General features: G+C 41.1%; 1 protein-coding gene across 1 annotated transcript in view; it reads left to right on the top strand.

Annotated features, from left to right (window-relative positions):
• The window catches only part of kalrna (kalirin RhoGEF kinase a), a 102,526-nt gene that overhangs the window by 25,718 nt on the left and 51,860 nt on the right, over window positions 1-24,948 (top strand). The window contains exons 8-25 of the mRNA XM_042336312.1: window positions 1,860-1,979; window positions 4,281-4,499; window positions 5,113-5,262; window positions 7,644-7,758; window positions 8,362-8,477; window positions 9,039-9,161; window positions 9,920-10,102; window positions 11,959-12,077; window positions 13,516-13,582; window positions 14,713-14,822; window positions 15,080-15,149; window positions 16,822-16,911; window positions 17,528-17,620; window positions 18,154-18,265; window positions 18,781-18,971; window positions 19,382-19,483; window positions 20,900-21,042; window positions 22,503-22,605. Coding sequence (XP_042192246.1) covers window positions 1,860-1,979; window positions 4,281-4,499; window positions 5,113-5,262; window positions 7,644-7,758; window positions 8,362-8,477; window positions 9,039-9,161; window positions 9,920-10,102; window positions 11,959-12,077; window positions 13,516-13,582; window positions 14,713-14,822; window positions 15,080-15,149; window positions 16,822-16,911; window positions 17,528-17,620; window positions 18,154-18,265; window positions 18,781-18,971; window positions 19,382-19,483; window positions 20,900-21,042; window positions 22,503-22,605 — 2,226 coding nt within the window. The remainder of the gene's footprint in view (window positions 1-1,859; window positions 1,980-4,280; window positions 4,500-5,112; window positions 5,263-7,643; window positions 7,759-8,361; window positions 8,478-9,038; window positions 9,162-9,919; window positions 10,103-11,958; window positions 12,078-13,515; window positions 13,583-14,712; window positions 14,823-15,079; window positions 15,150-16,821; window positions 16,912-17,527; window positions 17,621-18,153; window positions 18,266-18,780; window positions 18,972-19,381; window positions 19,484-20,899; window positions 21,043-22,502; window positions 22,606-24,948) is intronic.

Below are 24,948 nucleotides of genomic sequence, written 5' to 3'. Positions count from 1 at the left end.
AGCGGTTCAGAAATAGCTTTGCAAACGGCTGTTATTGTTCACTCAGCTCTATTTTCCATTCTCTGGACAGTCCCGGACCAATATGCCCACATCATTGTACTAAATAATGTATTTTTGATTCCCTTGGTTCCAGTTCTTTGGAAGATTTCTTAATGGAAGTCATTTGCTTGGCTTTTTTTTCACATAAGGAGCTTCCATTTTTTCCATTCAGTCATTACCCTTCACCCAGCAGAAGATGCCTTTTATTCAGTGCACTGATACCAACGCTGTAACAAAGCACTGTTTTTTTTAATTGAATACCACTTGCTTGTTTTCTTTTTTTGCTCTGACTGGTTTATAACTGAGTGATTTACTGACATTGAGCACCCAACTGGTTAAATGTGGAATCAATGCAAAACCTTTCAGAAAGCAAGTGACTTTGAACCCTAAACAGCAACTTCCTAGTTTGGTGCTATTGCAATTCCTATAAGATTAGTATAGCAATTGCTTGGATAAATACGATACCATGTTATTTAAAATGTTTAAATATTTAAAACATTTTCTCGGTCATAAGACTGCAAGGCAGCACATTTAAAATAAATCCATTGTAATACCAGCACTGACTAAATGTGTGACATTTTTATGAAGAAAACTGCTCATTATCCATAACTGTTACTGGATAATGCATTGTGATGATAGATCAAATGTATGACTTGGCTGTTATCTCACAAAAATGTTATAAAGATGCCTGTGAGGAAGTTAGTGCTAAGGTAATAGTATTTTAATCCATGCATTTTGAGAACATTAATATTCCCTGAAATAAATAAACAATGATGTTTTTGTCATGTATTTGAGACTTAGAATATGCATTGACTAGTTTCCAGTTAATCAATTGAAAATTGGAAGCTTCCTGCTGAAAGGTGACCTTTTAGGAGAGATGACGCAATGTAGATGGATAGAAAGTAATGGTAAAGGGCCTTAGGGTACTAAGCTGACATGCTGTTAAGTGCTCTAAAAAGAATCCCTCCTTAATAGAGGTCTCAGGCAAAGCCAGATCTCTGAGAATTCAGGATTTCTGTCATTTATAGTTTAAGGATCAACCCTTGGTAACTCTTAGTTTAAGTTAAGATCAAAGTTAAGATCTTAGTTTTAAGGAATGGCTTGTGGAAAAAGCATTCTCAGAATGTTATTTGATTCCAGCCATGTTCCTAACAAATTATGAAATCTATGCACATTAAAAGCAGAAAATCTCAAGGCCCTCCTCTTCAGTCACCCTCTAACCACTACCCTCTCCCTGCCCTCCATCCCTCCTGATCCCAACCCCCTGCTTGATGACTAAACTCTTTGAATGATTGTACGGAAGTATATAGAGCGCCAGTTGCTGTTGTTTTTCCCAGACTTCTGGTAGTAAAATGAAATCTCGGACTTTTCCTTATTTATGTGCAGTGAATGCCTTTAATCCCTTGATAATCCGAGCAAATGCTGGGATTTAACGTCTTTTCCGTTGGATCTCAAGTGACACTGAGTGCGATACAAAACTATTTTTTCCAAACTAATGTTGAGAACCTGTTTATTATTGATGGCTGAACGGTAATCCTGCCCGCATTGCAACCCTGCCCCGTTCCTTTATGTGACTTTCAACAAAAGAATGGTTCAAGCAAGCAGCTGTCTCTGACTGAGCCCCTTGGGGATTAATATTGATCATGGTGCATGCACTGTGCAGCCTGAGTCGTAAGGGAGTTGGGGATTTCGTGTGTCAGTCTCCCGGGACACTCTCTGTCAACTGATGGGAAAGTCAGCGGATGGTTTAGGATCATGCTGTGGGGAGCATGAATCAAGATGACACTGTATTCAGCTTGTGTCTGCTGTCTCTCTTGCAGGTGCTAGGCTGGATCCGGAACGGTGAATCCATGCTCAATGCCAGCCTTGTTAATGCGAGTTCTCTGTCCGAGGCAGAGCAGCTCCAGCGAGAACATGAGCAGTTTCAGCTCGCAATAGAGGTAATTCCTGTCTTTACAGTCAGCCATGAATTATTATGCTTTTGTGCTGAGTACTTTTTGATGGAATCACTGGACTCCAGCGAAAACCGGAGACCACGCCAGATGTGTGTCTCTCTTGTGTTTCGGTGTCCATGGGCTTCATTGTGTTATTTTTAAAATGTATTGATACTGTAATTGTACAATGATTCACCTATAAGCGCTCTGAACATACCCTGCGTGAGGGGTAAATGCAAGTTGTTGTTGTTATATCAAATTGAAAATGCAATTGACTCGATTGAATGATCCAAAGATCTCTTGTTAAAACGTTCTAAATGGAAAAAAATAATGTGCCTTAACGTAAAGAAGGTGATGTGAATGAACTCCAGTTTAATGGTTTCATAGAGCAAAGGACTGTCATATTTAAACAATTTGCTAAAGCTGTGCTACATGTAAGCATAAGGCACTGACCCATATATCCAGTGTATCCGGGAGAAATAAAAAGACAAAAGATGTAGGTGTGTGTGTGTGGGGGGGTGTGTGTCGTGAAGACAGGATCAGGTTTCTCTAAGAAAAGGAGAAGGCAAACAAGTCGAAATGTCTTCAGGAGAAAATTGGTGGAAAATCGATAAGGAAAGTTCAAAAAGGAACCGGGAAAGTGGGTACTATATCTATCAGATGATCAAGGCATTTAAGGTCTCGATTTGATGAACATAGGCAAATATATAAAAAGTAATGCTTCACATGTGAAGTCTGTTAAAATGCAAGTTACTTACAAGCGATAGGATTGCACTATTTGTAGCAGTTTACAGATATTTTCTTGAACGCTGGCCATGGCAGCTAACAAACGCGTGTGTTTTTTTTTGCTCATGTGCAATGGGTCGATTGCTTGTGTTAGCAAAAACCACACTTGTTTAATAGCTTGATAAGTATTGAATGGGAGGTGGAGAGAGTAGAGGTGAAATAACATTTCTACGCTATTTAGTTAGTGCTGCCGTTGTGCCATACAACATATTAAAGAGAAGAGTTTGTAGATAAATGCCTTCTTAAACTCTAGTTGACTAGTCGTTGGCAGCATAACACTACATTGCTGATGGTTTAACTTTCTTGAGTTTTTAAAAACTTTTTGACCCTATTGAGATAAATTGTGTGCACAGCTCTTTCCCCCCACAATCTGTGCCAACATGTGCTGAACATTGGGCCATCTCTTAACTCCCACTTTTATTAAGTGTTTTAACAAAAACTGCAAGATGTCATTCCAGCTCAAGTATTGAATTCAAGGATCTTGTCGGCATCTAAATCACCAGGAAACAACTAAAAAATTGCTTGGCAAGCAATTACTGCTGTACGCAATTGGCTTCCTCATGTCGCCCACAAAATATACAATCAGTTGACTTTACAATATACCCCGTGAAGCACTTTGAGACTTCTCACTATATCAAATACAAGGATTATTATAATATATTATTATTATATAGGATCATAGGAATTAGGAGCAGGAGTAGGCCATTCAGCCCCTCGAGCCTGCCCTGCCATTCAGTAAGATCATGGCTGATCTTCTAACCTAACTCCATCTGCCCACTTTATCCCCATATCCCTTAATCCCTCTATCCTTTAGAATATAATCAAGAAATTCACCAACCTGAAGAGAATGTATATTGTAAAGTGGATGGATTGTGTATTTTGTTTCGCCCACAAAATACAAAATTCTGTGAAGCGCTTTGAGACGTCTCAATGATGTGATAAGGCTCTGTATCAAGCTACAAGTATTATTATTATCCTCCTATCAGTGTTATTGCCAACCACTGCCATTTACAGATCAGTATGTGGACTTTATGCAGGCTGCATTTGCTTGTAGTGAACAAAAAATACAGAAAAGAAGTGATCGCTATCTATCATCAGGCAGCAATGTGATATAAAAGGAAAGGTCTTTTATTTTATGAGGGATTTTGGAATTGGAATGATATTGCTTCACCATACTCAGGGCTGATGGTACCCCTGAGATCTAAAGTGACCATCGAGGGAACCCTCAGTATGATTTTATTCCCTCCACACTCTCTCCGTACAGATAGAAAATAACAATATTTCCCATCAAGTTACGTCTGGGTCATTTGTACTTGCCTTTCCACCTCCAGGTTTGTAGGTGGGAAAAGCTCTAACATAAATATGATTTTTTTGTCCTTTTATTATTGTCATTAGTATTGATATCATTTTGTTTTAGAATTAACATGTTCAACTCTCTTACCTCTCATTACTCACACCTAATCCCCTTTATCATCCTTCTGTCACTTCTCCTTTGCACACCTCTGTCCTCCCTATACACAGTCCCTCTTTCATGCCACTTCTTTACAGAAAACCCACCAGAGCGCCCTTCAGGTACAGCAGAAGGCTGAGACCATGCTGCAGGCTGGCCATTACGACTGTGATGCCATCAGGGAATGTGCCGAGAAAGTCGCTCTTCACTGGCAGCAGCTAATGCTGAAGATGGAGGACAGACTGAAGCTGGTCAACGCATCAGTGGCTTTCTATAAAACCTCCGAGCAGGTAGGAAGCTCGAGTCATGATGATTAGAGCGGTATTAAAACTGTAACCCCTTTTACAATGTCAGTTCTTATTTATTTTTGTCGAGTGTTACTTTGGGATAGCTGTTTCTCTAAGGTGTTCACAAACTTCTCACGGGCACTGGTAACTCGTACGCACAGGACGGATCTTTAAATGGAGTACTGTTGCGTAGTGGTTAGAGCACTCGCCTCGCAAGCGAGAGGACCTAGGTTCGATTCCCAGGCAGGGCGAAACATTAGGCAAGTTTCCTAACTCCATAGGCGTCTGTTTTACCTAGCAGTAAGAAACCCGATTGTTAGTCACTTTTCCGGGGGTAATAATCCCTTCAATAAAATAATAATAATTTAGTCACTCAATCCACGACTGTTTGTGGGACGCTGCTGTGCGCAATTGGCTGCCGCATTTCGCCCATAAAATATACAGTAGTTTCACTTTATAGTAAATTTTGTGAAGCGCTTTGAGAGGTCTCGAAGACGTTGCTCAATGAAGTTATCAAATCGAAGCACAATTCCCTGCTCTTGCCCAGTCCTGTTGTTTGTCAGTCACCGAAGCAGTGTGCCAGCCTCTGAGCTCTGTGCTACTTTCTTGTTGTTAGGTATGCAGCGTCCTCGAGAGTCTAGAACAGGAATACAGAAGGGATGAGGACTGGTGCGGAGGCCAAGATAAGTTGGGGCCAAATGCTGAAACTGACCACGTCACACCTCTCATAAGCAAACATCTGGAGCAAAAGGAAGCCTTTCTTAAGGTAGTTTTTCTTCCTGAGTGTATTTAAGGCTTGCGCATAACTGAGACTGCTGTAAAAATAACAAACACACACCAGTGAATTCTGCCTAAACAGTACAAAAGTACTGGAGTTCAATGGGGTAAACAGTGCGAGAAGTATTAAGCAATGATGAGGTTGTCTCTTTTAAAGGGGCAGCAATACCTCATCTTCCCAGAAAGGTTCAATTTAGGAACCCATCGCTCACACTTACCGGGTGCCTCATCTGCTTTAGTGGCAAATAGTTTTAAAAGTAGATAATTTGCTTAAGAATTTGTGTAAAAACGTGTGTGTTTTTTTCAAATTATATATACGTTTACAAGAAAAACTGACATTTTTATGTGGAAGACACTTGACTGATGTATCACTGTCACTTTAAGAAAAATTCTGCCAACACCTGACCTTCGTGGTGTTCTTTATGACTGACCAGATGTATAATTATTTCCATAGCACATTTTCAGACGGTCAGACTTGAACATGTTGTTCGTTTCTGCTACACTTGAAGGCGCAGGGCAAACTGTGCAAACAATTCAATTCAGTGTCTATTGCCCTTAAATGTTTCCGGTTGAAGAACTGTGAAATATGCGCTACTTGATTAATTAGTGCATTCGTTTCCATTCTGTTTTGCTCTGTTTCTTTTCACAAGTGCTAGCGGAGTGATTTCACCCGTTACGGGGTCCTGTAATCATGTGGACTCCAAACATACTGCTGATCTCGTCAGCGTAATCCTTTGGGACGATTCCAGCTAAGTTAAAATAAAGTGCTCCTTACCTCAAGAAAGCTAAAAGTCAGAATGATTTTATTCAAATGACGGGACTGCTTGAAACCCTTTTAGAGTAAACTATTGACATGGCTTCGACTTTAAAAAGGGAATCTGGTGGCTAAGCAGCCTGATTGCCCAGTTATCCAGTAATGACTCTGAAATTGTGGTTAAGAGTGGCACTTGAGTGGTGGGGTGGGGGGTGTCTGACGTGTGTATTTTGATCATCGTGTCGATAGACTCTGTCGTTTGGATGAAAACTCTTGTGATTTTTCTGGCTTGTTTCTCTCCGTGTGCAGAAACAAGAGGGGCTCCATTATAACATCACATGCATAACATACCCAATAATCTTATACATTCAGCACATGTGCAAAGACCTTGCCTTTCTGAGGGCCCACTGCCTCAATCACTTTTGAGGAGATTGGAATATGTGGCTCTCGTCTTGCTTTCTCCACACAATCTTTACCACGGTTTAAACAGCGACCAAAAACGATAAGTCTCAAAGTTTTTTCCACTCGTTGTATGGCATAGTCACGTCAAGTGCACAATGACATCCATATCCATAGGACATCATTGCTAGCTCCCCAAGTGTCAGTGCCGGTAGCTGAAGAGGTGCAGTGAATATCAGCTATTAACTTGTAGCATCAATAGCGCTTTGGTTCATCTGGACTTTTAATCTTCAATGGAGCTGTGCAAGTCCTTAATTGAATCTAAAAAACTGTAGTCTCTTTTTATACCATGGAAATGTATTAGTACAGAAGACACTTTGTGTGTTCAAGATTCCATCATGTTGTTCGTGAGTTTAATGCTCCAATAGCATTTGGATTTAATTAATTCCTTTTGACAATGGCGCTGCGTGGTGCAGTGGGGTTTAACTCTGGGACTTAAATGTACTGTAGACTATTGGAAGGAATGTCTCTGCTCTTGGTCAATAGTGGAGTCGTAAGCGAAGGGAGGGGTTCAAGCAGTCTCAACACAGTTGGGGCAATCTGTATTATAAAGCTGCTCCATTATGTAGACTAATTTGGCACCAATGCACTTTGGCAATCTCACCAAAGAGGCCACGAGTTGGCTGCTGAGGATAAATGGAAATATCATACTGGTTTCGGGGGTTGGGATTAATGCATTTAATTGACCAGTGTGTAGGGAGCTTAACTCTGCGACAAACTCTATACTACGCACTTGGTGACTCTGTGTTTGTTGCTGACACTTGTTTAATTTGGTACAAAAAGCAGGGTTTCTCTAATGCTGACATTCCTAACATTCTTCGCCTTTGAGCCAAAAATTCCACTCGCAATATCAAATACTAAACGTGCATTATTTCAGGTTTCATGCAACTACGATTTTAATCTTTTTTTTGGGAGTTCCGCTGATTGGTGCTTGTAGCAAGTTTCATTTCTGGTTCCGTGCTTCGAAATTTTAAACTCTTATTTGCTCGCGTCTGTTTTATCGATTGACAAGAATGAGCCGGTGCTGAAATTAAATAATCCAACGCATTTGAAAGACCGAGTGAGCAGATACAGTAGTGAGAGGGATGAGGGAGTGCTGAGGCTGGCTAAAGACGATAAGTTTGTTCCTAACAAATGCGTTATGGGCTGTTCTGCAGGCCTGCACTCTGGCACGCAGGAATGCCGAGGTCTTTCTCAAGTACATTCACAGAAACAATGTGAGTATGCCAGGTGTGGCTGCCCACACAAGAGGTCCCGAGCAGCAGGTAAAAGGTAAGTGTGCAGCTAGAAGCCGTGAATTGTTCATTTTATTGTTAATTTTCCTCCAACGTTATTTCGAAGTATTGGTGCAATGGTTCTTTGGCTCTGAATAGAATGGTTATCCCATTAGCCTGTCAGCAGGAACAAAGAATAATTATTATCATTTTGTACATCTTCTTCGACATCTGACAATAGTACCTTCTATTATTGCCTTAACTAGAACAGTTAAATTCTAACTGTTCTGTTGTGTTTCATCCCAACGGAACCGCAACACTTTTCTGCATTGAGATTTGTCAAACATTTTGGGTCTTGTTAATTTCGATTCAAGAATTCTCAGTTTGCTTTGGAGACTCATAAGAAGGTGACGGGTTTCCGCATGTGTCACACACTCGGCTGACCCCCCCCCACCCAAAAAAAAAAACAATTCACACTCACGTAATAGGGAACTTAGTTGTATTATTTGATGTTCCAATAGGAGTTTCTGCTTCATACACCTGCTACTGAGAGTATGGAAGGCTTTTTTATGCAGGAGTACATCAGTGCCTTGTAACAATTGCTTGTCTGGCTGCTGTCAGGCTATGAGAAAGTGACTGTGGTTTTGGTCTCGTTGCACAGCTATTCTCAGTGAGCTGCTCCAGAGAGAGAACAGAGTGCTTCACTTCTGGACGATGAAAAAGAGGCGGCTGGATCAGTGCCAGCAATACGTGGTGTTTGAGAGAAGTGCCAAACAGGTATGGCTTACCCCTCCCTCCCACCCGCCCTCCTTCCCTCCCTCCCTTCCCCCCCCACCCACCACCACTGCCTCCCTCCCTCTACCTTCCCTTCTGGTCAGAGCATAATTCACCTTTGCCCATAGCTTGTTGTCTGTTTGAAACTCTGCAGGAAAAGCTGTGTACATTTTGAGGTCTATGATAGCAGAGCGTACTTGCTCAAAACCACAGTTGGTTTTAAATTGCTGGCTTCTTTGATAATATCATCGATGCTTTAACATTTAGTTTATTTTCCTTCTTTCCGTAGCCTTCACCACAACTGTTTGAATGTGCTATGAGTTTATGGCAAGGAGAGGTCCTCTCTGAAGGAGATATAGAAAGCTGTGTGGAGTGCTTGAAGAGTTAACGCAGATTGGTGTGTGATTGATGTGTGCTGCATTCATGAATTTGCTGTGTGTGTGACTGCAGCTCTGTGTGACGCAATGAATGGTGGAGTAATGGAATGACCAAACCAATTTGACCCCAGAAGAGAGAACTTCAGGAGAACCCTGAGATTTGTTTCATTCCCTTTTCATTAAATAGGCATTAGATTGGATCCAGGAAATAGGCGAGTATTACCTTTCTACACATACATCTGCCGGGGAAACCACCGAAGAGACTGAGGATCTTTTGAAAGAATACAGTGAATTTAGGATTTCTGCCAAGGTAAGATGAAAAAAATTATTTCGCTCTAATAAACCGTTTCATTTTACACACGGCATGTAATGAATGTCGCCGTGTTTTAAACAGCCTGAAGTAAATTGTAACGATTTCTGTTGAGGGAATTCTTTTGGACACACGTGATGGTTCAAGTTTTCAAAATGGATTCAGTTCCATCAAATGAGATTATGAAATAATTGCCATGTGATCAACTGATCCTTAATGTGCTTTTCTACCACCCTTTCACCCTCTCCCCAAATACAATCCTCAGAATATTGAGGGCAAAGCTATAAATGGATCATGTACCATCCTGTGCTCTCTATGCCCTATAGCATAGATTTGTGTGTGTGTGTGCACTGGCCGTGAGCCAAATAGTGTTTCCCACCCCCCCCTAATCTCTTGGGAAAAGACTTAAAATGATAGTAATGAGAATGTATTTCTAAGTTGTTGAGTTTTTAATGTCCTCAATGTAGAAATCATTCAGTGGAACGGATTGATGGTGCAAATAGCTGCCAGTTTAGACTGAAGGAATTTGATGAAAGTGTTCAGGGAAACGCCTTGAACTTTTGACAGGAATATAGTGGCGTTGAGACAGTATATATCACAATACAGGTCATGTGTTTCAAAATACCAGCAGCAGATTGGAGTAGGTCTCAGATTGGCAGCAGATTCGTCAGATTAGAATTAGGCAGGATTCACGATTAAGAACCAGAAGACCGTTAGCTTGATCTGTATTGATTTAAGCATTTCCATTTGTGATCCAGCAAACCAAGGAGAAGGTGAAGCTCATCATTCAGCTGGCGGACAGTTTTGTGGAGAAGGGTCACGCACATGCCTGCGAGATCAAGAAATGGGTGTCAGCAGTGGATAAGCGCTATCGAGATTTCTCACTGAGGATGGGAAAATACAGATCCTTTTTGGAAAAAGGCCTTGGAATCACGTCGGAGGTAAGTGGTGCTGTTCGACAGTATTTGCTTGCTGGGGTGGCATGATTTCTGTCATGGACTTTTTACATGGCAGTTCTGTCTCACTGTAGAATTTCAAAATTAACTTGTGTTATAGAACTTCCCACGTCGTGACTTTAAGCTAATAGTTCAAGGTGAAACTCCAATGCGGTACTGGGCGAGTGCTGCATCATCAGAGGTGCCATCCTTTGGATGAGACATAAACCAAGGTCCTGTGTACCTGTTTAGCGAAGTGTTAAAAGGTCTCATACTACTAAATTTTTTATGGCAAGAAAGATCTCACGACACTAATTGGAAAAAGAAAAATATTTGTCCTGGTGTCCTGCCAGGATGTATTTCAGATGAATTGGTCATTCACAAGGTTAAATTAAATTTTACTTGAATTTACTGTTTTGGTTTGGAATGAGTGTTCAGACTGATGTGCACTTGATTCAGACCAACTGAACTTTGGCTGATCGGTTTCCAGTGTCCGTTTCCCCGCCCTGAATTCAGTGTGAGGTGAGTAGAGAGGCCCCTTTGTGCCCTTCCCTGACAGATGGGGAAAAGCACAGCATGGGAAGAATGACGGATGCTTGGGAATTATGTCCCAGTAAGAATCAACACCACTTGGAAAGGAGGAGGGAAGACAATTGGCAACAGCAAGAATAATCATTCATCTGAGCGTAACAAGGTGCAGACTCTCAGCCCAGTGCGAATAAAACTGATGTGCAAACACACATTTATGAGGGTTACCAATTGATTTGTAACCGGCACCTCCTGCCTCTGGATATTTCAGAGGCCAACTCGCCAGAACTCACTCATTTTGACTGTCTTGAAGCCGGATTGTCAGATCACAGCAAGCTGTTAGACCTAAGTACATGTAGGTCAGAATCCACATAACTGGGTAAATGCAGGAGTTTATGGTTACAAATCAATTAGACTATAAAACAGACAAAAATATTGATTTGTCTTGCCGTAGATTTACAGTCTATTTTCTTAAAGAAAGAAGCATTCAGATTTAATTCAAAACTAAATACTAAATGCCCTAATGTAATGTTTGATCCAATAATTAGTTTGCAAACCAAAGTTCATAGTGTGCTTTACATGCAAAACATCAAGAATGATTTACAAATGACCCAGTTTACTGGCTCTTACCCTCTGCATAGGATGTGATGCTTCTAAGTATGTTTATTTTGCAAACACGTTGACAACAAATCAGAAGGCATTTCTGAAAACCTCTTGCTTGAATCCACATTAATCCTTTGAGAAAACGTAATTGAATTCCTTCTCAATAAATGTAATCTCCTGGTGAGTGCAACAGGTCAAAGCTGGATACTTGCAATAGTCCTTATTGAAATCAGTTGTGCCCTGAATTCTGACAAATAATATGAAAAATGATACGGCTGAATCTCATTCACAACACATTGGTGCAATTCTTCCCTGTACTGTACCTCTTGAGGCATTGGAAGATTTACACACAATAATGTCCCACAAATAGCCATGGAGTGAGTGACCAATTTTATTTGGGGGATTTATCGGCCGGGACACAGGGAGAAATTCTCTTTTTGAACAGTCCCATAGGATTTTAGTGTCCACCTCTACAGGCAGACGAGGCCTCAATTTAACATCTCATTTGAAGGTTGGCACCTCCGACAATGCAACACATCCTCTGGCACTGCATTGGAGTATCAGCTTAGATTGTGAGTCCAGGTCCAGATGTGGGGCTTGAACTCACAACCTTCTGACTCAGAAGCGAGAGAACTACCGCTGGGCCAGGCTGGCTTGTTAACACTGGACACGTGATCTTTGTTACAGCGATTACTGATAGTTAAGGATCTGGATTTGTGCTTCTTTCCCAGGACAATAAAGACCTGGAGCTGGACATCATCCCTGCGAGTCTCACTGACCCAGAGGTCAAACTCCGAGATGCCAACCACGAAGCCAATGAAGAAAAAAGAAAATCTGCAAGAAAGAAAGAGTGAGGATTGAGTTGTCAGTAGAGATCAGTTCTAACACAGAAATTGGGGAGGGTAGGGGGTCCGTTAAATCCCACCCAGCACTGTTAACAGGGACGCACTCAGCAGTCAGCACTTTCAGATCTTGATGTCACTGATCACATTATTGGGGACATTTTGAATTTATTGGTAAGTAAGTGTCAGGGTCCAGAGCCCAAACATGCTCTAAGTAAACCCACACTATAATGAAACACACTATGACCGGGTTCTACTGAATGCAGAGAAAACTGCAGATTCCAGCTTTAATTGAAGTATATCCTTCACATGTTTTTTTTAACAAATAGAGTATATTGTAATATTTTCTCTGTCTATGAAGTTGCATTCTTTATCAAACCCTTTCATCTTGTTTGTTAACTAGCAGACTCTGACAATCTTTCATGTGAATGGTATCTCTGTCTTGAAGTACTATATGCATCAGCGACATAGGAATATTCAGACCTTCAGTAATTTAACTGTGATGTGATTTAGCATAACTAAATAGGTATTGGCAATAGTTATTCATTTTGAAAATATAGAAAACTAATCCAGACCCTGTGGGCTAAAAGGATTCAGGGAGTATGAGATTCAGTGGATATGGACACACGGATGCAATCTTGTCAGAATTGGATGGGTAGTTTTGATGGGTTGATGATGTACTTTTCTACTTGAAAATGTTACTGAAAGTGCAATGAGTTAACAAGCTTGTAAAAACTACATGTTGAACTCTCAGACTAAGCGTGAAACTGTGCTTCACTGACTTTACAAAGTAAACTGTCAGTGTGTCCGAGAAGCAGAAAGATTTATTAATGATAAGAAGCAGCCAACATCAACTAGAAAAATGGGCTTGTACTGTCATTGGTAGTCGAGAGCAGTGCTGCCATCAATGGTCAAGCTATTTTCTCGTTTTAATAAAAGAACAGAATTAGTGCTGAACTTTGCCCTATAGATGAGGAACGTCAATGTTGTCTAATTTGGAACATACCCGAATCGTATTCATTGTGCTATTTCGAAGAGATCAAAATGTCATTGATCCATTTTGATGAACGTTCAGGGAACTAAGTAATGACTGCCTTTCTGTGAGAAGTCAACCGGTCGACCTATTCTGAGAACATCATTGTACCAGGAATACTGTGTGACAGCCCCTTAGGAAATGTGTCTGACTGTGTCCTGTGTTCCAAAGAAACCTTACACAAGAAGCGTTTGTCACAAGCTTGCGATGTTTTTCAACGTCTGTCAATGTAACAGCGTAAACGGGATAGGAGTTCGAAGGCACTGATTAATCATCTTGTTTTCTTTCTAGATTCACAATGGCTGAAGTACTTCAGACCGAGAAGGCATACGTTAGAGATTTACATGAATGTCTGGAGGTGAGACATTTTAATCATTTCACTGAGAAAATCATTCTCCCCATTTCTTTTCCAGGTTCATTATGGCTGAGCTCCTCCAAACTGAAAAAGCTTATGTTAGAGATTTACATGAGTGTCTTGAGGTGTGTATTTTTTTACTTGCTCTTCTCCTACAGACTACATTTCTCTCTTCTCTACCCTTTGTCCTATGGCAGTCACTTCTGTTTGAGCCAAAATAAATCTTAGCTGCTAACTGGCACCTGCGAGTCCTCCGAGTTAGTTGTGTGCCGCTCAGTGTCCCTTTCCACTTATAAATTACGCTGTTTGAGAACATTCATAGAATCATTAATGTGCAAAGAAAACAACTGTAACACTATCCTTGAAGGGCCTAGCCACGGACTGCATATACATCTTGTAAAACAGTACAGATTTATTACTGCGGGACTGACTCAGAGAATATTTGGATCCAAGAAGGCAGGAGAATGTTGACATTGCAAATGGATCCTTCCACTACCCTCTACAGTTTCCCAGCAGAATCAGTCTGTGCCAAGAAAACAGCCCCCGACATGAAGAGGTGATCATGGTTGTGTTAGGACACAGAACTCGGAGAAAAATACACAAACCACACAAACAACGCCACCAGGATCTGACTCTATCCTCTATCTGACTATCTAGATTTCTAAATCTTTTCTCATCAAAAAAATAGGCATTGCATTTTTTAGGGCGAAACCTTAGGCTAGTTTCCTTACTCCACACACCTCTGTTTACCTAGCAGTAAGTAAGAGCCCGATTGTTAGTCAAATGGCGGGTTGCTTTCCGGGGTAATAATCCCTTCAAAAAATAAAACAAATGAATAATAATAATTCGAGCACTCAATCCACGAATGTTTGTGGGACGCTGCTGTGCGCAATTGGCTGCCGCGTTTCGCCCACAAAATACACAGTCAATTCACTTAACAGTATATTCTGAGAAGCGCTTTGAGACGTCTTAACGATATGATAAGGCGCTATGTCAAATGCAAGGATTATTAATTATTATTATAAGATGTTCCTAGCCTGTATGTGTCTGCTCTGACCAGTGAAAGAGTAAAGTGTCTGGGAGAAGTACATTTCTCTAGTTCAATTAGTTTATCAATTAACATGGCAGTGATCACTGAAGCAAAGAGCAGACCTCACCAGAAAATGTAGTGTGCTCAGAAACTGGAAGGTACAGTACGTGCCATTTCCAGTATAATCCTCACCCATTCATTTTGTCATTATTTCTTATGTTCCAGACTTACCTTTGGGAGATGACCAGTGGAGTGGAGGAGATCCCGGCCGGTATTGTCAACAAGGAGCACATCATCTTTGGAAATATTCAGGAAATTTACGAGTTTCACAACAAGTAGGTTTTGAATGATTGTACAACGAGAGTGTGAAAGACAACCGACATGAAGATAGACACACAAACTCACTTGTCATTTTTTTACATTACCATTTCCCAGTATCAACTATTTATCACACTCTCTCGTATTTTAATTTGCTTCTGTTAATGGCTGCATTTTAATAAGAGTTAATTTCAATGAACCACACACAAACCCAGTATATCAGCATGTAGGAGTGCAGAAAATGGTATTAACTTGTAATGTGTCTACCTTTCAGCATCTTCCTTAAAGAATTGGAGAAATATGAACAGTTACCTGAAGATGTAGGCCATTGCTTCGTCACTTGGGTGAGTAAAATATTCTTCTGTTTGGTTTTAAGATTCTGGACGGACAGTGAACCTTGCATTCCTACTGCTGTGTACGAATTCAACCATCATCCTGCTTGCTGTTCCACTGGTGTTTACAGTCCATAATCCACAGGTCTAGGACTGTGTTGAAAGCCAGTTCACTTGATCTGCTTTACTTATTTCCACGACTATTTTAAGACATTCTTGCTGAGGTCAACATCATTTTTGGCTTCAACATTTGTTTTGAAAGCACCAAATTCACCACGGTCTCTCTAGGTGCCTACTTGTTTTATCAAATGTTTCCTGCTTGCTGATAGTGTTCATTCTAAACTTCATTCCAGGGTGTTTGTGTGTGGCTTCCAACCACCGCTGTGTTATTTTCCCGGCATACTTTGCCAATCTTTTTTGGCTTTTACTGTCAAGATGTGTCAGATTTGATGTGGCTTATCAAAGCAATTCAAACATTTCTGGTTTTGTGGCCAAGTATATTGAAAAGAATACTTTCAGAAAATAACTTCAGAGGTAAACTTTTGTCGGGCTTGTTAATGTTGAAGTCTGGAAGGGACGATTTCTGCAGTGGGAGAAATCTGTCCACAGTTGTCTGATTTTTTTTTCCTGGTTTAGTCATTCCTTCATTGTTACTCTCTGGGTCAAAACATTGATGAAAACCTGATAGCAAAGCTCCCTGATGGACTAGTGGATAAAGTCACGAAGCTACAGTGACCAGAGTTTACTACTTCAAGCACCCAACAGTTAGGAGTGCTATAATTGGCCTCTGTAGCCCTGGAGAGGAAACGTTAGCCTTGATTCGTGTTCCTGCTTGCCAATGCTCACTTTCTGGGTCCACTAGTGAAGAAGGGACTGTTTGGGTGAGGTGGTGGAAGCCTTTTCACACCCACAGAACTGTAGCCCAGGAAGAGTGAGAGAAGAGGAGAGGAGGAAAATGAGAGCACAACAAACTTGCCGGACAGCCAGCTGGAAGCTCTTTGATACGTAGAACATTAGCCCTTCAAATAACATCATTGAGATGCAGCAAAGACAAATGCTTGAATAAGGATATTAGCAAAATTTCTGAAATGGGTCATAAATATTTCTTGTGAGTTAGTTTCTAATAGGTTTGCATTCGCAGTCTCCACCATCCGAGTGCCGCTTAATTACTTGACTTGACAATTATTAATGAAGTTCTGTGCTGAATAATTCCTTTTAATCAATGTGACTGTATAATAATCACTGCATTTCATGAAATTAAAATGAGAGAAAAGGTTAGTTGGGTGTATTTATGTGAACAAATCACGAGTAGTTTGGACGTGTTCTATCAAACGTAAAATCAGCGATGTAATCCAAATGGGATGATGATTCTATGTCATGTACTATTAGTGAAGGTGCCGATTGGATCATTAATTACTCTGAATTGAGATTAACTCCTGATGCGTGAAACATGAGCAGTGCCGTGAGAGTGTGCAGGCTGACTAGCGATCACATCATTAGGGTAGTTTCCAGCTCATCATAGTCTCCTCAGGAGACCTGCCTCGCTGCATGTTCAGGAGAAGTTGGGCTTTGGATAGTTGGCTGGTTGGACATATTTTGGAGGACAACTGTCCAAAATCCTGCTTTTTGTGTTGTTGATGACGTTTCCGGGATCTGATTTGTTTTTCGCTTGTTTTTTGCACAGGCAGATAAATTCCAAATGTACGTCACATACTGCAAAAACAAGCCTGACTCCAGCCAGCTCATCTTAGAGCACGCAGGAAGTTTTTTCGATGTAAGTAAATATGTTTCTTTTTCTCTCTATCTGACACTCGATTTGGGTTTATGTGTGCACGTGTTGTAAAGTATCTAGGTTTGGGGGTAATACGTGCTGAAGTTCGAATCAAACAAAGACTGAGGTGGATAGATTTTTGTTAGGTCAGGGTTTCAAGGGATATGGGACAAAGGCAAGTAATTGGAGTTAAGGTACAGATCAGCCATGATCTGATAAAATGGCAGAATAGGCCAAAGAGGCTGAATGGCCTACCCTGTTCCTACGTTCATATGAATGTGAGCAAAGACTTGTTACTTACCATCACGCAACCTCCCACCCCCGACTGTGGAAAGTATACTGCAGGATCTGGCTCGGTTTATTGAATTCTTTACAGCTGATGTTTCAAATAGCGGGAAGTGGGCGGTGGGATTTGCTGTTTGATAAATGGCCAGCATTTAATATGTGGATTTTTTTATTTAATATCAAAGTATTATGGAACTTGCTGAATGCAGCCTTTGTGTAAGCTAAGAGCATTTATTTTTTTATAAACGCCGAACATAAGGTTTGTGAAAGGAGCTTAGGTTTGAATTTTTTTTATATCAGTTAGTAAGTTATTTTGTGCTTCCTTTGTGTGTAGGAGATTCAACAAAGACACGGTTTGGCCAATTCAATCTCTTCTTATCTGATTAAACCAGTTCAGAGAATCACAAAGTACCAGCTCTTACTGAAGGTAGGAAGCAATTGTGAATCTAATCAAATTAAACAAAGTTTGATTGGATTGGAAAAGTGTAACTTGGACTTGAGCCTCTCTGCCCCCACCCTTTGGAACTCCATCCCATCATCCATTTGTCTCGCTCCCTCCCTCGCCTCCTTCAAGGCCGGCCTCAAGTCCCTCCTCTTCGACCGCGCCTTCAGTCACCCTCCTACCCCTATCCTTCCTGCCCTCCACCCCTCATGATCCCAAACCCCAGCTCAGATCCAAATCCCTGACTGTCCAGCACTTTGGGACGTCCTCCCGATGCAAAAAGCGCTCTATAAATGTAATTTTGTTGTTGTTGTATTTTTCACGGTGAGGCTGTACAACATGTAAGACATCTCGGGAGGTTAGTTCATAATCAAATTGTTTGCGGTGTTGTGTTTATAATGACGTACATAATTCGCAAAGAGTTCTAGAGCAGTTAGGAAATGATGGCAGACAAACCATCGAATGCGGGTTGATGTGTAATATTTTTATGACTTTAGTTTTAATGATTGTGTCAATAGGAACTCTTGACGTGCTGTGAGGAAGGTAAAGGAGAATTAAAAGATGGTCTCGAAGTGATGCTCAATGTGCCTAAGAAAGCCAATGATGCCATGCATGTCAGTATGCTGGAAGGTGAGCCTACACAATTTAAAGGCCTTTCTGCTTATTCGGTTTCAAGCGATGTGCTTCAGCTGGTTACGTTCCAATAGTTATCCCAACACACACTCTGGGGTCCCCAAGCCTCGTCTCTTGCCAACCTGCACCTCATATTTTCCGGAATTAGGTAAGCAGGATGCGTCCCTCCAGGGAGAGGGAGAGCACATTCCATTCCAACGATCTCCCTCCAGGTGTAGATGGGAAACACGGATTTCTCAGTTTGGTTTTGGATACCGTTAAGCATGGGGATGGGTTTCTGCGGGTGTCAGGCACCCGGCTGACCAAAAAAAAATGCAAAAAGTGTCTGTATTGTTTGAAACTCTCGATGTTATCTAAGAATCAAGTGACAATCTGATCCCCTCTCCCTGACTGTTATAGCAGAATGGTTTATTTGACAAAAATTCTAGTTCTGTCCAGTTTATACTTTGACATGAGGTTCACTAATACTTTATACGTATGACATTGTCATGAATCTGTTTAAATGCTCACAGGGTTTGATGAAAATTACGATGTTCAAGGTGAGCTGATTCTTCAGGACTCCTTCCAAGTATGGGACCCGAAATCCCTTATTCGAAAAGGACGTGAAAGGCATTTGTTTCTCTTTGAATTGTCCTTGGTTTTTAGCAAGGAGATCAAGGATTCCTCAGGACGCAGCAAATATGTTTACAAGCACAAGTTACTGGTGAGTTCATTGCTTTTCGTTTTATGTGGTTTGAATTGGATGGTTAGCAGGTTGTTGAAGGAAAACAGAAACGATTAAATAATGATAACAATCCTTGCATTTGATATAATACTTTATCATGTTGTTGAGATGCCTGAAAAAGGTTCAAGTAGCCCTAAAAAGACTGGAAACTCAGCTTGTGTGCTCCAAGCTAAAGCATGAGTTGTGATTTTCCATTATATAAGCAGAATGAGTAGTTCCTTAGGTTCAATAAACACTGCATTTTAGGCTCTACAATGAAAAAACATTATGCCTGAATAAATGCATGTGACCAGGTATTGGTGGTCGAGACTAACTTATTAATTATTAATTAACTAACAGATTAACAATGTCATTTTTATTCACTTATTATAGATCTTTTCAATTTTCAGACATCAGAATTAGGGGTAACAGAGCACGTGGAAGGTGACCCCTGTAAATTTGCCTTGTGGGTGGGGAGAACTCCATCCTCTGACAACAAGACCGTCTTGAAGGTAGTGTTGACTTGTCGCTTGGAATACATCTATCCTCTGTGTGGTAGGATCACAGATCTGCATTTTTCCAGAATGCGTATCATGTAGGCAAGGATTCTCTGCTATTCTCTCTCTTTCACCATAGCTTCCCATTTCCCATTCACTGCTTTCCCTCGAAACGCCAACTATTCTCAGCCACTGTTCCTACAAAGTAAGCAAAACTGTTTTGCTGCTGTGCAGTGTTCCACTCTCCCTCTTTCGGCCACAGAAACATGGTTTCTAGTGCACAAGGAGGGAGGGAGATAGGGAGGGAGGGAGATAGGGAGGGAGGGAGATAGGGAGGGAGGGAGGTGGGCCATTTACTTTTCCGCGGAGATGCTCTGGGGGTGGCATGCAGCGGTAACCATGGTTAATTTAAAAAAAATTGTTAAAAAATAGCGTGTCCAATTATTTTTCTAATGTTCTCTCCACTTACGTGCGTATGTTGCTGTTTCTGGTCTGGCCTCTTGTGACTTCCTCTGTCACTCACTGCCAAGGTTATCATAATGGGCACTTGGATCCACAAGCACTGGTTGCCTTCTGATATCTCATTACCTGAGCTTTGGAGGTGAGGGTCGACAGGCCAGTGTGACTGTAGATGGTATCACAGTCTAGCCCGCCTTCTCCCCTCTCCTGGCTTCCCTTCCCACAAACACCAGACCAGCAAACTCAGCATGAATCCTGATGGGAACCAATGAGTTCCTGGTCCTTAAACTACAGCTCAATCCACAACACCGTTGGTACTGCCCTAGATCACGGTGATCAAATCTGAAGACAACAGCATCACCACTTACACACACTTGTTCCCTGCCTTTTCAACTGTGTGTGCAGACGTGTGTGTGGTGTGTGTGTGAAGTCAAAAAGAATGGATCGCAATAATCCACAAAAGATAAACGGCTTTGCAGGCGAAGAAGCCAAGTGGACTGTTTTTGTTTCTTCTGAAAGCTTAATCTGATCAGAGCATCTGGCAACGAGATTGGCAGTTGCTCAAAGCATTTGCATCATTTCAACATGTCAGATTGTAGCCTTAACTCGAATGTAAAAGGAACCCTCGTCCTGCAAACAGTTAGACAAAAAGCTTAACTTTTTTGGAATGCATTTGTCAAACCTTCTCCTCGATGATGTTATCGCATGGCACATATTTGTAACTGCCCTGACAAATGACTCTCAGGTCGTCTGGATTGAAGTGATGTCCGATAGTGAAACAAAGAGAAACTGCAAGTTGAAAATCCGTAGCCAGTCCTTAACTGGGTCAAACAGATGGATTTGACAATCTACCTCTGCAATTCAGCTTGTGTTCTCTAAATGCTCTCTGCTGCAAGTGTTTTGGACTTATTGATATTGCAGCTGTGGTGATAAAAAAATATCTTATGGGATCACATAATGTTTGTTTTCCAGGCCTCCAACATTGAAACCAAGCAGGATTGGATTAAGAATATCCGTGAGGTCATTCAGGAGAGAACTGTTCACCTGAAAGGAGCATTGAAAGAGCCTATTCAGCTGCCAAAGACCCCAGCAAGGCAAAGGAATAACGTGAAAAGGTTTCAATGCTTCTTGTGTGCAGTTGTTCCCCATAGCATTTCAGACCTCGTCAAATGTGTAATAATTCAGTTTCGCATGTAACAGCATCCTCCTTTGATTTTCCTGTGTTGGACATGAACCAGCAGCACCGTCAGACATCCTCTGTGTGAGCTGCCAAGCCTCCCTACATTTCACCTTCAGCTGCACAGCTCAAGTCACAGGCTTACTTACCAAAGGGCAGAAATACGTCACTAAAACTGTCCCACTTGCTTTCACATGATTAGGCACTGTTTGAACATTGCAAGGAAGAACCATTTCACTTTGTGGTGAGTTATATAAAAACAAAAAGAACAACTTACATCGTGACCCGATTAACGTACAAGCCAAGGGCCACAGGGAGCCTCACCCCCTTCTCCAGAAACACACTCACTCGCTTCCACAAATAAATTCTTTTGTCACTCCATAGAGGGTGACTTTACGTGATTGGAAAACTATATATGAAAGCCAGTACTTAAGTCAAAGGTTGAGAAAGCCAGGCAGCCCTGATTCACTGGTGTCCCTATTCCTTTATAAAGCACCTGGTTCTCGTATACATTTTCATATGATTTTTTTTACCAGTGAATTTGCTTGTTTTAAAACAGACGACATAATGACATTGTGGTGCAGCCACTGACCCATTATTCCATAAGTTGCTGTGATGGAGTTTAGACTGATGTTCTCAGCTGGCTGCCGAGCACGTTACTGAGTGATAATAATACCAACAGGCAAAAGTTTTCATTATTTTTTATTATTCTCTTTTAAGAACATAAGAAATGCTAGACGAAAAAAGACCAAGGTCCATCTAATCCGCCTTCCTGGTGGTCTCATGCACATATGTCCCGAACTCCCTATGTACCGTATCCCACAATGTTATTTCCAGAAAGAAAGAAAACTATCTAATCTATGTTTGAAAGAATCAAGACTTCCTGCTTCAACCGTCTCCCTGGGGAGCCTGTTCCACAGGTTCACTATTCACTCACTGAAATAGTGGTTGTGTAGATTTGTTCTACATTTTACCCCCTCAATTATCGAGGTGTGTGAGTGTGTATCTATATGGATCGCCAGTGTCTCAGTGACCAAGCTGTGAGGCAGTGCTATTTCAGAAGATGCTACAATGGGGATTCACCTGCATATGCATACACAGAGAGATATATATTTAATTATTTTTTCTGGCTCCTGGTTCTAGGCAGATATGTTTTGTATTTACTTCTCAACTATTTCTTCTCTATTTCTTGGATTTTGCTTTCTTCCCCTCTTGCTGAAGCAGTGCCCCTTAATCATATTTTGAGTTTTCTACAAATACCCTCATTGTCAGGTGTAACCAAACTGCATTCCCAACGATACTTAAATGACCTTTGTTGGTTTGTTCCAATTTGTACCTCTTGGGTTGTGGAAAGGCCCCAGTCACTCAGTACTTTTCTTCTGTTTCTTTGATCCTCAGGGATATGGGAGACGATGGAGACAGTCAGGGAGATGGCAGCAGTCAGCCAGACACCATCTCCATCGCCTCAAGAACTTCACAGAACACCATGGACAGCGATAAAGTAAGTGTCAGTTTATGGGGTACCCATTATTCGACCACATTTAATCTATGCTTTAACGGGTATGCAAAGAATTGGTCTGACCTTTTTAGATCATGTGAAGATAAGCACATTGTAATCACTGTGAGTACAGCCCAATTTCCAATTGTTTCTACTGAATGATTCCTTCCCCCTAACACCCAGTGGATTTAGTTAAGAAATGGTTTAATACTCTAATTGGAAGTTGGTATGGTTGGTTATATTCTGGAAGGATGCGATCAAAAGTATCAAAGGGCCTTTCAGCCAAACTTTTTGTGCTGTTATGACCTATCGCACTGGATTTAATCATCAATATCAAGCAAAAAATTTGGATCTCAAACTGAAAGCTAGAATTCACTTGTGCTGCTGTCAGATAAATGTAATGAGTTTATGTAATGTCATTTTAGTGACCTCAACAAGCATTCATATTTTCAATGACCTTCTTGCTGCTACCTTGACCTAAATATTGATTGCTCTATGAGGATTTTTTTTCAGTGTTAAATGCTTATTCCTTTTAAAAAAGGACTCCAATTTCAATCCAATTGAAAGTTTTCGTCAAATAGAACTTGGTGGTCGGGGCATCATTTTGTTCATATGTAACACTAACGTGGGTTGATACACATTCAGTCAACGGGATGCTGACTCATTAACTGTTCGTCATTTTAGTAGTGTAGAAACAGTTTGCGTAGACTTTGTAAATATGAATTTGTTTAATAATAATAATAATTAATTTATTACTTTATTACAATGTACGGCACCTTGCCGTTAAGGGTGTCTAAAGCATTTTCCAAAATGACTAACCTTCCACAAAGAGCACTTACTTTGTTTCTTTGTGTGTTTTCCTGTTGAGCCAGACCTTGCTAAGTTGCAGGTGATGAAGTGCAAAGTGATCAAGAGTGAAAGAAACACTCACTTAGAATTGATCACCTGGCATCGACCCAGTCTGCAAAGTTAACTAAAACCTGTGAATGTTACCAGCTGCAGATCAGGTTATGTATTGCATTGCACAAGGAGGTCCCTTTTGTATAATCTTTACACTTCACACGGGGAGAGAAAGACATTTGGCAAAATCGAGTGCACCAAGCTGTCAGAGAAGCTGACGTGCAAACTGATCTACTCGCTCTAAACCATTTTCCCCCGTCGTCTTTGTTTGCAGTACGTCTTCAAATCCAAGCGCTTTATTTTATTCTTGGAGCTCTGCTGGAGGTTTCATGAATAAAGTCGATTAGTTAAGTGATGACGAGTAAGAGCACATGAGGCATGCTGAGCAATAGTTACAGGAGTGGTGATTGAGGCAGGATAACAAAACTAATGATACATATGAGTGTCAGGGCATGAAAGTAATGAGCAGAAACCTCCTCCCTTCCACAACCTTATTAGTAACTGATGAAAAGGTTTATTTAGTAATATGATTGATGTGTATTTTTTTTGAATCATACGTTGACCTATTTCTGTCCTGGCCTGACTGCACACCACACTTCGATATCCATGTCTCTCACATGGCCTTTTGCTTTACGTTTCTTCCTTTCTTCGACCTGGTGTGTGTGTCGTGGTCATATATAAATTTAAAAGAAAACTAAACTAAAGCGCACAGCTACATCTTAAACTTTAAGGATAGGAGGCAGTGTGGGAATGCTGGTCAGTGTGAGTTCTGTTGTCTTCCCTGAACTGTTCATTTAATGAGGTTAAGTATATAATATTATTTCAAGAAAAGATTTACAGAATTCTGACTCAGAAGGTTTGAGTTCAAGCCCGACATTGGGGCCTTTGTGCTCGGAGACGAGGCTGACATTCCATTGAAGTGTTGAAGAAGTGACTCATGTGTCGTTCTTCGGATGAGACGTCAAATCGATGTCCCGTCTGCCTGTTCAGGTAGATGTTAATTATTGTAGAATTCTTCATAGGAATACTCCAGTGAAGCGACTGCTTGACTGAGCCAGTTGCGGCAATCCAGTCAACTTCAGTGTCCTTGGGCTGGGGGAGAGTGAAGAAAATCAGTCCAGCTTTCACAAACTTAATTTTTATCTCGTGACTGAAAAGTGTGTGTGTGGTGTGCGTGTGTCAAAGCTGCAAAAACACATATGCCCTCCAAGCCCCAGATATCCTTGTCGCGTGTTTGCACTGACCCTTTCTCTGTGTACAGGCATGGCAAATGGGACATTAGTTCTGCTTCTCCAGTTAATAACAATAGTGCGTGGAGAGAGCGTGTTGTGGAGTTATTACGTAAGCTGAGACTGCAGCAGTACAATATAGGGTGTTGTGACAGAAGGTAAACAGCACAGAGCAATTGTAGGAGGCTCCATACCAACTGGAATCTGATAGGAACAG

This window comes from Callorhinchus milii, unplaced genomic scaffold (assembly GCF_018977255.1).
Source record: "Callorhinchus milii isolate IMCB2004 unplaced genomic scaffold, IMCB_Cmil_1.0 Scaffold6, whole genome shotgun sequence".
In the NCBI taxonomy this organism is placed as follows: Eukaryota; Metazoa; Chordata; class Chondrichthyes; order Chimaeriformes; family Callorhinchidae; genus Callorhinchus; species Callorhinchus milii.
Note: the sequence above shows the minus strand (reverse complement) of the source record. Positions and strands in the feature narration are given on the sequence as shown.